Genomic DNA, 12,829 nt, shown 5'->3' on the forward strand with positions numbered 1-12,829 from the left:
AATGGTTTTAACCCCCTGATTTCCGCTAGTTAACCCTTTCACCCCCTTTTGCCAGTGTCACTAAGCGATAATTTTTCTGAACGCTGCATCAGTGTCGCTAGTGTCGCTAGGTAGCTAGTTATTTTTTTTAGGTTCACCGCCAGGTTTTTATAGCGCTAGGTACCCCGATATACTACCCAATAATGGTTTTAACCCCCTGATTGCTGCTAGTTAACCCTTTCACCCCCTTTCACCAGCGATCACAGTATAAGTGTCACTGGTGACGCTGGTTAGCCAGTTAGTTATTTAGGTTCCCCGTCAGGTTTTTATATAGCGCCAGGGACCCCCATATACTACCTAATAAAAATTTGAACCCCCTGATTGCCCCTAGTTAACCCTTTCACCACTGATCACCATATAAGTGTTACGGGTGACTCTGGTTAGTTTGTTTTTTATAGCATTTTATATTCAAATCCGGAAGGCAGTGCTTGGTTTTCGGGGTCCCGTACGTGGCTAGGCTCCCAAAAAGTCCCCCACATGTGGTATCCCCGTACTCGGGAGAAGCAGCAGAATTTATTTTGGGGTGTAATTTGACTTCTGCCCATAGCATGTGTGAGCAATATATCATTTAGTGACAACTTTGTGCAAAAAAAAAAAAGTTTGTAATATTCCCGCAACTTTTGGCAAAATATAAAATATTCCATGGACTCAACATGCCTCTCAGTAAATAGCTTGGGGTGTCTACTTTCCAAAATGGGGTCATTTGGGGGGGTTTTGTGCTATTTTGGCATTTTATGGCCTTCGAAACTGTGATAGGTAGTGAGGAGTTAAATCAAAAATTTGCACCCTTAGAAATCCTGAAGGTGGTGATTGGTTTTCGGGGTGCCGTGCGCGACTAGACTCCCAAAAAGTCCCACACATGTGGTATCCCCGTACTCGGGAGAAGCAGCAGAATGTATTTTGGGGTGCAATTCCACATATAACCATGGCATGTGTGAGCAATATATCATTTTTTTTTGTCATTATTCAATCCCTTAGGACAAAAAAAATAAATATTCAATGGGCTCAACATACCCATCAGCAATTTCCTTGGGGTTTCTACTTTCCAAAATGGGGTCATTTGGGGGGGATTTGTACTGCCCTGCCATTTTAGCACCTCAAGAAATGAGATCGGCAGTCATAAATTAAAAGCTGTGTAAATTCCAGAAAATGTACTCTAGTTTGTAGACGCTATAACTTTTGCGCAAACCAAAAAATATTCGCTTATTGACATTTTTTTTACTAAAGACATGTGGCTGAATAAATTTTGCCCTCAATGTATGACTAAAATTTAGTTTATTCGATTTTTCTTATAACAAAAAGAAGAAAATATCTTTTTTTTTCAAAATTTTCGCTCTTTTTCCATTTATATATCGCAAAAAAAAAAAATCGCAGAGGCAATCAAATACCATCAAAAGAAAGCTCTATTTGTGGGAAGAAAAGGACGCAAATTTCGTTTGGGTGCAATATTGCATGACCGCGCAATTACCAGTTAAAGCAGCGCAGTGCGAAATTGCAAAAAGACCTCTGGTCCTTAAGGTATTTATTGGTCCGAGGCTGAAGTGGTTAAGTTTTTCTTGCATGTGACCTACAGAGGTGGATTTGCTAAAACGGGAACACTCAGAATCTGGTACAGCTGTGCATGGTAGCCAATTAGCTTCTAACTTCAGCTTGTTCAAATAAACTTTGATGAAAAAAAAAATAAAACCTGGAAGCTCATTGTTTCTATGCAAAGTTGCACCAGATTCTGCACTTTCCGGTTTTAGTAAATAACCCCCACCATGACTATGTGTTCAGTAACGCATGACAACCAATCACAATTGAGCTTTCAGCAGCTTCGAGTTAGCAAACTAATGATGCAGTAGATACCTAGAATTCAGCAGGGAATCAATGGGATAGTGCAAAAGATTTTTTCTTCCCCACCCTTTTCTCTTGTAGGGGTTTTCACTAGAGCTAGCAGTCTCCTTCTAAACCTAGGAACAGACAATGTTTGTGTGATGTTGGTGGGCTCTATACCCATGTGCCACTCCTTACAAATATTAACACCCTTTCCATTCAGTCAGCCATATGAGGAGGACTGGACCACAGGCTCCCACCCTCCTCTCCATATTAAAAGCCAATGTCACATGCAGAACTCCACCATTATTTTTCATTTTTCCACCAAAGATAGCAAAATAAAACACATGGAAGGCAGGTAACTAAACCTTAGAGTTGCCACCTCATCCCTTTAAACCTGAACACCTTTGCATTACACAGGTTCTGAGGCTAATTCGATGTAGATAATGCACCAAGTGAGTTTAATTACCACCTTAATCAGCCACAGAAACTGTGCAATTAATATGTGTACGGGTTTAAAGGGATGAGGTGGCAACCATACTAAAGCTCAAAGTGTGATAAGCACGTGCACAGATCTTTTGCTTGTCACTAGCCTTAGTACAATTTAATTTTAAAGTAATAATTACATTTCAAGAAGAACTCAGATCCCAGTAAAATGTTCTATACTATTTAGCTTTAACTGATAGAAAATGATGTCTTGGTTTCTGAAATTGAGTTTGTTTCAAACATAAAGTTGAGCTGAATTAAACACCCAGATTCATTTAATGATAGGTCCCACACTCTACACTGGGGGAGAGAAGAGAAAATGCTATTTCCCAGCTGCAGCAGACTGTAAGCATCATCTCAGCCAAGCCAAAATTTTAATAACAGAAGGTACAGATTTCTTTATTTTTAACTATACTACTGTATTGACATGTCAGGAAAATATGTATGCACCACTGGGGTGTGAAAAAGGTTAATATAATAATGCATTTTTATTCTGCTTTTATTCTAGGATTTATATGTACCAGATATTACACATAAACAAGATCAAAGTGAGCAGATGTGAATGGTGTCAAAAACTCAAGGAGTGTAAAGAAAAACACCTTTCCATTTACAGCTAAGATAAATCACAAGACAAATATTCTTTTGTGTAAACACGAAAGGCCAATGTACAACCAAAGCAATTGTCAAATAAGAATCAGAAATATATTCTTTGAAATGTGCTGAAATAATTCTGTTGCCGATTTACAGCTTCCAATGTAGTTCCAAGTTTTAGAAAAGCACGTTGCCAGATTAGGAAATCATTTGACAGCAGCTGCAAATGGAGAAATATAGGACCATTCACATATTCCTGGATGGCAGAAATACCACTTGGCCTGTAATATCCCAGCAGCAAAAAGCCATAAGAAGATGTTGAGCCTCATGTGTTACTAGAGGTTTTAGTTTGCATGAAACTCTTAAGGGCAGGTAAAGCCACCAGCTTTAACCTGGCGCCGATATTACCTTCCTGAGTCACACTTTCCTGTTGTGATTTGGATCTTTCAGATACTGGCACATGACTTTTAATGAAGATTAAAATGAAAGCAGCCACTTATGTTTGTGCTTCAAAAAGCATTTTTAAAAAGATGTTTTAAACAAATGTTTTTTCATGCACTGCGATGTCATTTTTAATGTGGTTCTCTAAATTTTAGCTGCTCCTGAGTTTTATTGTCCTATTAACTGCAGCATTACTGTATTGCTATTTTCCTGCTCCATAGAATACTAAGGGTTAGGACCTCTTATATGTTTTTAGTGCTCTATGCGTCCCCAATGCAAAGATTTGCCCTCTCTATTCATCTTGGTGACCATGGTCACTGGGACAGAAAGTGCTGAAAAATCCAAAAGCTGTATGTGCATAGGCGTGTTTACACGTGCATATGCAAGTATAAACAAGCGCATAGGCAAAAACTGCAACACTGCCAACTAGAGAGTATTTTTAGTGTTTTTAAAGGCAGATTTTTTTATTTTTTTTTACCTTACTGCATTCTATGCAATAAGAGAAATAAAAAACCCTCTGCAAGCAGCTCCCTTTTCAGCCCCCCTAAATATGTACCTGAGCCCAATCTCAACCCAGAGATGTGCACAAAAGCCTCGGCTCTCTTCCTCTTCTTGGGTTCCCACTGCTGTCAATCACACCAGTAAAGAGTACCGTATATACTCGAGTATAAGCCGAGATTTTCAGCCTCTTTTTTGAGGCTGAAAGTGCCCCCCTCGGCTTATACTCGAGTCATCGCTGTCTGCCCGCTCGATCAGCGTGTCGAGCAGACAGACAGCGGCCATTCTATAATTCAAAAGCCGCGCCTCCGGCTCCGCCTTCGCCTGTGATAGGCGGAACACTGAATTTCCCAGCAGCCTGTGTTCCGCCTATCACGGACATCGTATCATCCTCGTACTACGGACGAGGATGATACGATGTCCGTGATAGGCGGAACACAGGCTGCTGGGAAATTCAGTGTTCCGCCTATCACAGGCGAAGGCGGCGGCGCAGCTTTTGAATTTTACAATGGCCGCCGAGGCGCCGACAAAGAGGGCACGGGACGGAGGCAAGGCAAGGCACGGCACGGGACGGGACGGGACGGGACGGAGGCAAGGCACGGCGGCAAGGCACGGCACGGGACGGAGGCAAGGAGGCAAGGCACGGGACGGAGGCTCGGGACAAAGGCTCGGGACACAGGTAGGCTGGACACACACACACACACACACACACACACACACACACACGGATGGATGGATACACACACACACAGGGATGGATGGATGGATGGATACACACACACACAGGGATGGATGGATGGAGACACACACACACAGGGATGGATGGATGGAGACACACACACACAGGGATGGATGGATGGATGGATGGAGACACACACACACAGGGATGGATGGATGGATGGACACACACACACACAGGGATGGATGGACGGACACACAGGGATGGACGGACACACAGGGATGGACGGACACACAGGGATGGACGGACACACACACAGGGATGGACAGGCATGTCTCACCCTCGGCTTATACACGAGTCAATAAGTTTGCCAGTTTTTTTGGGGGTAAATTGGGGGCCTCGGCTTATATTCGGGTCGGCCTATACTCGAGTATATACGGTAAGCAGAGGCCCCGCTCTCTTTGTTTTTAATGGACAGACAGCATGCATGAGAAACTTGGTGGGGCGAGCGGCCAGAAGTGCCGGAGCAGGACCCAAGAAGAGGAGGATCGGGGGTTGCTCTGTGCAAAACAATTGCACAGGGCAGCTAAGTATATATATATATATATATATATATATATATATATATATATATATATATTTCGGTTACAGCTCTAAACCCAACACATGACATATTTCTAAAAAATATATTAATGAAAATCACCAAAACAATTGATCAAACCCAATACTGAAAAACTATAATAAAAACATATAAAAAAAAACAAAAATTGAAATAAACATAAATAAAGAATAAATAAGTAAATAAACATGAAATAATCATGTAAATAAGAAATCTTGGATCAAGAAGTAAAGGTTGAGTACTCTCACTAAGACACAGTCCAAGTTTATAAATCAAGTGTTCAAAAAGCAATGTATTATCGATTCCATGACAGAACCAGACAATTACATTGTTTTGAAAAAACGTACGTCGGGAAAAGTTGACGTGCTGATGTCACCGCGTACCAGTGTCCTAGTGGACAGGCATCCATGCACAGCCGGCCGACTATTTGCTGTTATTAACTTCAACACTGTAAGTGTAATTTTAATTTGTTATTAAATATATCCAGACGGAATTATGCTATGCTATTCTTTTTTTTCGTTTTCGTATGACCACCACATTGGAGCTTCCTGGATTAGGAGAGCCCACAGAGTTACTAGCAAACATTTCTTAGAGTGTGATCCCTTTGTGGTGTTTAGCCTGGCTCCAGGATACGAGTCCAGATTGGAGATACCTGGTTTACTTTGGGACCCGACCATGTTATAGGCCACAAGCTTGATTAGCTTGCTATTCGGTAAACTTGCATTTCACATGGTGGTCACAGTTTTTGTTGCAGTGGTGGTTCTGTCACGGAATCAATAATAATTATTATTATAATGATTTTTTGAACTCCTGATTTATGAACTTGGACTGTGTCACGGTGGGAGTACACAACCTTTACTTCTTGATCAGAGATTCCTTATTTACATGATTTTTTCACGTTTATTTACTTATTTGTTCTTTATGTTTATTTCAATTTTTGCATTTTTGTAAAAAAAAATAGCAGTCAACCAACTCCCAAACAGCGCTCTCAGCCAATGGCCGTCCCTGACAGCTCAGCATGGGAGATGGTTGAACTAACCTTGCATGGTTTGTACAGCGGCTCCAACCGGAGCTGAGAGCTTCTTTTTGTTCAACCCACAGAGTTGAACAAAAAAAAACAAAAAACTAATAGTGTGTGCCAGGCTTTAGACTTATGTGAGGAAAAAATCCCATCTCAGGCACCCTCCTGCTTCTTTTGAATTCAAATCACATATTAGACACAACACAAAATGCTAATTGTTCCTAGAGTCATTTTGCTCCACTAATCTACTTCCCTCCTTATCAGCCGAGGCTCACACTGACATGCAGGAATGAAATTGTGCGAGTTCAGCTGAACTCATACAATTTCATTCCTGCATGTCAGTCCTGACTTTGGGGGCGATTTCAGATACATCTGTGCGGGTTACTGAATCACATAAAAGTTGCCAAAAGTAGCACAGAAACTACTTGTGGGAATCGGTGCCGTGCTGCAAATGCGGTGTTGCACTGATTCGGACGGTGCCATTGCTGACAACTGCCACTGATTTGGCATGCTATTTGACATGTCAAATGGCATGCCAAATTGCTCCAATGTGAACCAAGGCTCAAATAAATATCTCCCAGCTATTCAGCAGGCATTTTCAATATTTAGCCTATCTAGCAGTGTTTCCTGCAGTGTAATGCAGAGGGAAATTATACTACAAGCTCTACGCTGCTCTTTGTATTTTATCAGTAAACATTTAAAATGCAGGTGCAGCATGGCATACAGTAATCACTGCAATTTCCTGCATTGGGCATATTAAATTAGCCCCTGGAAATAATCTGTAACAATGCTTCTGTATTTTTACCTTACGACTACATAAAGCAATTACACTTAAAGCCGTTTAGTAAATTAGTGTCTACCAAGATATTTAGAACATCTTCCTCTCCATATTGCTCTGCCCCTCCAGTGTTCACTCAGTGGATTGCCAGTTGCCCGAGCCAGGTGTCCGTTCAGGCATCTGGATAGATCCTTTCAAAGCCTGGACCAACTCTGTGACGTTGGCTGACAGCTTCAGCCCGCTGTTGGCTGAAAACAGTTCACAAGAGTGGATAATTGACTGCACTCCTGTGATCCATAGAAGTACAGCCAAAATAGCTTTGGATATACTTCTCCTTTAATGTTAAATACAACCAAGGACCCTGTATGACAGTCTAAAAAAGTAACAAATCCAGTTACTATGCTATGCAAAAGTCTAATAAAGTAAAAAAAAAAAAAAAAATTCCCTGACTAAGCCAAATCCTCCTTTGTTCGTGTCTCACACGCTCCCCATCCCAAACACTGTAGTGCACAGTGGGAGGGTTTCAACAACAGAGGCTGCGCTGTCAATCCAGAAAGCAGTGGGCAAGAATACGCATGGCCTAGTGTTGATTGACAAGCTACAGGCTGTAGCTGACAATGCTGATAGCCCCAACTCTTGCAACATTTTCCCACTGCAGTCCATGCACGCAAACATAGCAAAATGACATCAGAAAATAGACCAAGCACCAGTCCATCGAGTTTGCCCATTTTTTATTTATTTTTTTCTCGTTAACTTTTTTGTCTGAGTATAGATCTATGTTTGCCCCAAGCATGTTTGAAACTATTTACTGACTGGCTAGCTGCCTCTGCTGAGTTTTGAACATTCCTCCAGTTAGTTTGAGGTCATGTCCCAGTATTCTTGATTTTGGCTTCATATAGAAAAAAACTGACCTCCTGAACCTTATTCAACCCTCTGATGTATTTAAAGGTTTCAATCATGTCTCTGCTTTCCTCCAGACTGTACATATTAAGTTCCTGAAGTCACTCTTAATATGTTTTAACCCCAGACCTGTCACCATTTATGTTACATGTCTCTGAACTTGTTCTATCTTATCAATATCTTTTATGTAAGTGAGGTCTCAAGAACTGGACACAGTCTACATGATAGTGGCAAATCTGCTCTGAATTCAGAAGCTGTACAGCTTTGTTACAACAACATCACAGGAAGCGTTAAGTGGACCACAGTAGTAAGATCAATAGGTATTTGTAGGACTTTGCAGAGAAAACAGCACCAAGGCACTTATAATTAAGCAGCACATTATTTTCAATTGGGAGGCCATAGTTCTATTTCAAATCTAAAAGTATACTCACATCCAGCCAGAAGGTACTGATAATACTGCACCACATCAGATGCCAGCAACAAGGGATGATTTGCATTGAAAGGTGGTTGTAGCTCATTCCATTGTGGAGTCCTATGAAAGTGCAACAAATAGACTTATGTTAACCAAACAAAAGAAAGGAATTTAAGATGGAACAGAAACAGATTTACAGTAAAACCAGTTAGCCAGACCTCACTAATTAGTCAGCTGTTCCCAGGCCTTTATTTACAGTATTTGAGCTGACTAAAGGCCGCTTTCACATGAGGTGTCATCTGTTCAGTCGCGTTTTAGCTAAGAAAAAATGGATTTCAGTTTTTCATCAGTTTACATCCATTTTTTTGTCAGTTTTTCATTATGGATGACATTAGATGAAGATGGTGTAATTTCCCCTGTTGACCACTACCTGGGTCACAGGTTAAGTGAGGTAAACAGACAAAGTCCAATTACACCCATTTTCCTATGGGAATGAATTCCTGTTCTTTTTCAACCATCAACAGACAGAATAAACATGTGAAAGGGGCCTTAAGGCTCAAGCGTTCCCTCTCTTTCTGCAATGTGAGAACCTACTGGGTGGAAATCTGACTTGCTGAATAAAAATGAAGGTCAAACTTGCTTGGACTGTTTCTGGGTGTCCCTGTGGCAGCAGTAACCATGCACAGACACCCAGAAACAGACAAGCAGGTTTGACCGGCAGTAAAATATATTCTGTGTATACATTTTATAATATATATATATATATATATATATATATATATGTATGTCACACACACATACAGTGAGGTAAAAAAAAGTATTTGATCCCCTGCTGATTTTTTACATTTGCCCACTGACAAAGAAATAATCAGTCTATAATTTTAATGGTAGTTTTTTTTTTTTTTTTTTTTTTTTTTGAGTTGAGATAGAACAACAACATAAATATCCACAAAAACACATTTCAAACAAAGTTATAGATTGATGTGCATTTTAATGAGTGAAATAAGTATTTGATCTCCTATCAATCAGCAAGATTTATGACTCCCAGGTGTCTTCTATACAGGTAATGAGCTGAGATTAGGAGCACTATCTTAAAGGGAGTGCTCCTAATCTCAGCTTGTTACCTGTATAAAAGACACCTGTCCACAGAAACAATCAATCAGATTCCAATCTCTCCACCATGGCCAAGACCAAAGAGCTATCCAGGCATGCCAGGGACAAGGTTGTAGACCTACACAAGGCTGGAATGGGCTACAAGAGCATCACCAAGCAGCTTGGAGAGAGGGTGACAACAGTTGGTGTGATTATTCGCAAATGGGAGAAACACAAAATTGATTTCACTTCATGGAGTTTCAATGATCATGAGAATGGTGAGGAAAACAATTGGTAACACACTACGCTGTGAAGTACTGAAATCCTGCACCACCCATTGCTCAAGAAAGCACATGTACAGGCGCATATGAAGTTTGCTAATGAACATCTGAATGATTCAGAGGAGAACTGGGTGAAAGCGTTGTGTTCAGATGAGACCAAAATCAAGCTCTTTGGCATCAACTCAACTCGCTGTGTTTGGAGGAGGAGGAATGCTGCCTATAACTCCAAGAACACCACCCCAACCATAAAACATGGAGGTGGAAACATTATGCTTTGGTGGTGTTTTTCTGCTAAAGGGACAGGACAACTTCACTGAATCAATGGAGTGGAGGGATATGTGGAGGGAGTTCAAGGTTCGAGTTACCAATTGTCAGCCTCGAAACCTTAAAGTATTTGTTAACCCAAAAAAATAAAAAAATTATATACTGGTCCCTTAAAGCCGATTAAACCGCACAGTGCTTGTGCTGTGTAATCTGCCCCCCTCTAAACAGTAAAAAAGCATCCCTGAATCTGCCACTTCCTGTATGCCTTCTCTATACAGACCATGAAAATCAGGACTGCTGAGCCATGACCACCGTGATCAAATTATGTCCCTCCATCATCTGCAGCCCTGCTCTGCTCTCATCTCTCCCCCTCCTTCCTGCCTGTCATTTCCATGACTGTGTCTTTCTCCGCCCGCACCCCGATGCTATTATTATACATTGAAAATTCTTACTGCTCTATGCCAGCTCCTCGATTATAGCCTGCCATAGTAAACTGTACATGCCTTTTTGTAAATACTGATTCAGTGCTGTCTTCAGGCCGGTCACGTGACTCCCGGCCAGTTTCCAGGGCTACTGCAGGAGAGGCTGAGCAACCATGTGATCCCCGGGCTGATGTCAAACGGAGATCACGGACCCTCCTGCGGTATCCATCCATCGGAGGTATACAGTGGCCACGACTCATGTGACCAGCTTGAAGATCACCCTAAAATAGTATTTACAATGCTCATTTTTGTAAAAGACAAGTACAGTGTGCTATGCCAGCCAGGCTCTAATAGAGGATCTGGCATAGACTTGGTTGTATAGGTTTACAAACACTTTAATGACTTGGAGAAGATCTGCAAAGAGGAGTGGGACAAAATCCCTGCAAGATGTGTGCAAACCTGGTCCTATATTGTGTATTTTTTGTTTGGTTTTTAAAGGAATTTTTTGTATTAATAAAAAAATATTTTTGATAAAATAAATGATGTACATTGTGTATTGTTTTGTAATTGGCACCATTATAATCCCCTTTTTCCCTACCTCCCTTTGTGGGTCAAATACTTATTTCACTCATTAACCACTTCCGGACTGCTCACCGTCGTTATACGATGGGTGTTTGAAGAGGAGTGTCGTTGTTATGCCAGCAGCTAGCTACCATAACCCCAGTATCCTCTTCTTCAGTGAGCAGTCCAGTTTAATATAAAAGTGGTCTCTGCGGCGGAGTCGCAGCAGCATCACTTTTATCGGCGATGGGAGAGGCCCCCCTCCCGCCACGCTCTTTTTGACCCCAGATCTCATATTTAAGAGGTCCTGCCATGCTTTTTTTCTATTACAAGGGATGTTTACATTCCTTGTAATAGGAATAAAAGTGACGCCATTATTTTTTTAAAAAGTGTAAAAATAAAAACAAACAATAATAATAAAAGGTAAAATAAATAAGAAAAAATAAATAAACGTGCCCCGTCCCGACGAGCTTGCGTGCAGAAGTGAACATATACCTGAGTAGCGCATGCATATGAAAACGATATTCAAACTACACAAGTGAGGTATTCGCATGATCGGTAGAGCGAGAGCAATAATTCTAGCCCTAGAACTCCTCTGTAACTTAAAACATGCAATTTGTAGTATTTTTTAAATGTTGCCTATGGAGATATTTAAGGGTAAAGTTTGTCGCCATTCCACGAGCGGGCGCAATTTTGAAGCATGACATGTTGGGTATCAATTTACTCGGCATCAAAGAAATGATTTGGTTCAAACATTTAAAATGAGAAGTATTGCCAAATCTCTTTTGACCATACTTCTCCTATGGATCACAGGAGTGCCCTTAGATCTGCACTCCTATGACCCAGATTCAGCTGACAGAAGGCTAAAGCCAGTCCAGGCTCTACAGAGATTGCAGGATTCACCTAGGTGCCTGACAGGCATCTAGGTGAGAGCTTCAGGGGCAGAGTACAGAGCTGGTTGCTGACAGTCACCACACTGTGCTCAGAGTGGAGCGGGGAACTGAGCGATCAGTGGTCTTTGATTGCTCAGTTCTTGGTGTAGAGGTGGCAGAGGACAACTGCAACATCAAATTTATGCTGCAGCCAGCTAAGTGAGTATGTAGGTTTGTTATTTTCTTTTCCCACACTTCTCTTTTAAGCATTATTAAGATTAGCTTTCTACTACTTATAACTTAGTTTAGATCATTAGAAGATACTGGAAAACCTTGTCCTATGGAAAGGTTAAGCAGATGTCAATGGATCTACCAGTAAGGTTGTTGAATTATAGAAAGAAAATAGTGAAGTTCCGCAATACTCCAAAGCTTACCTCTGCATGGCAGTATGATCTATCATATAGCCACTCTGCTGCCTTTTTCAAAACAGTCCTAATCATTTTATACTTTTGGATTCACAATTTAGTTTTAATAATATTAAGTTTGCGCCACATAAAAGTCAGCAAACTTCTCCCTGCTGCTAGAACTTAGCTCAGAATCAATTTACATATTCTTTGTATTATCTTTTCACTATCTAGTTGAACTCCATATTGTGTATCAAGAAGTAGACAAAGAAATCACTGTAGTTTAATTGTGAAAAAATATGGTAGATTGATGGATGATGGATATGCTTTACAATATTCCTCAACTCAGACCAAATTCCTTTATGGTCCTTCTCTCTAAAAAATGACAGCTCTGTCCAATATGAGGTCATTTTAATTAAGGAAAGTTCCTTGTAAATTGTTCTGTATCGTTCTTATTGATTACACCAATACAGGAATAACCACGACTGCAGGACAATGCATCATGAAAATCAATGTCAAAATACTTTAAATTGTCCTAAAAAAAGGCCCTGGAATAATATTTCTAAATTGATTTCTGTTTGGTGCAGCTAGGTCTGGCCACTTATTAAGGGCCATCTCAATCTAGACTAACTTTTATTAGAAAACCAATGGAAC

General features: G+C 40.7%; 1 protein-coding gene across 5 annotated transcripts in view; it reads right to left on the bottom strand.

Moving 5' to 3' along the window:
* Positions 1-12,829, bottom strand: part of BCAS3 (BCAS3 microtubule associated cell migration factor) — a 1,583,483-nt gene that overhangs the window by 761,859 nt on the left and 808,795 nt on the right. For all 5 annotated transcript variants that reach the window (XM_077482133.1, XM_077482136.1, XM_077482134.1 and 2 more), the window contains one exon: positions 8,299-8,399. In XM_077482133.1, coding sequence (XP_077338259.1) covers positions 8,299-8,399 — 101 coding nt within the window. The remainder of the gene's footprint in view (positions 1-8,298; positions 8,400-12,829) is intronic.

Source organism: Lithobates pipiens, unplaced genomic scaffold, assembly GCF_037356315.1.
Source record: "Lithobates pipiens isolate NorthernLeopardFrog02 unplaced genomic scaffold, aLitPip1_a1.2 Scaffold_16, whole genome shotgun sequence".
NCBI classification, from domain to species: Eukaryota; Metazoa; Chordata; class Amphibia; order Anura; family Ranidae; genus Lithobates; species Lithobates pipiens.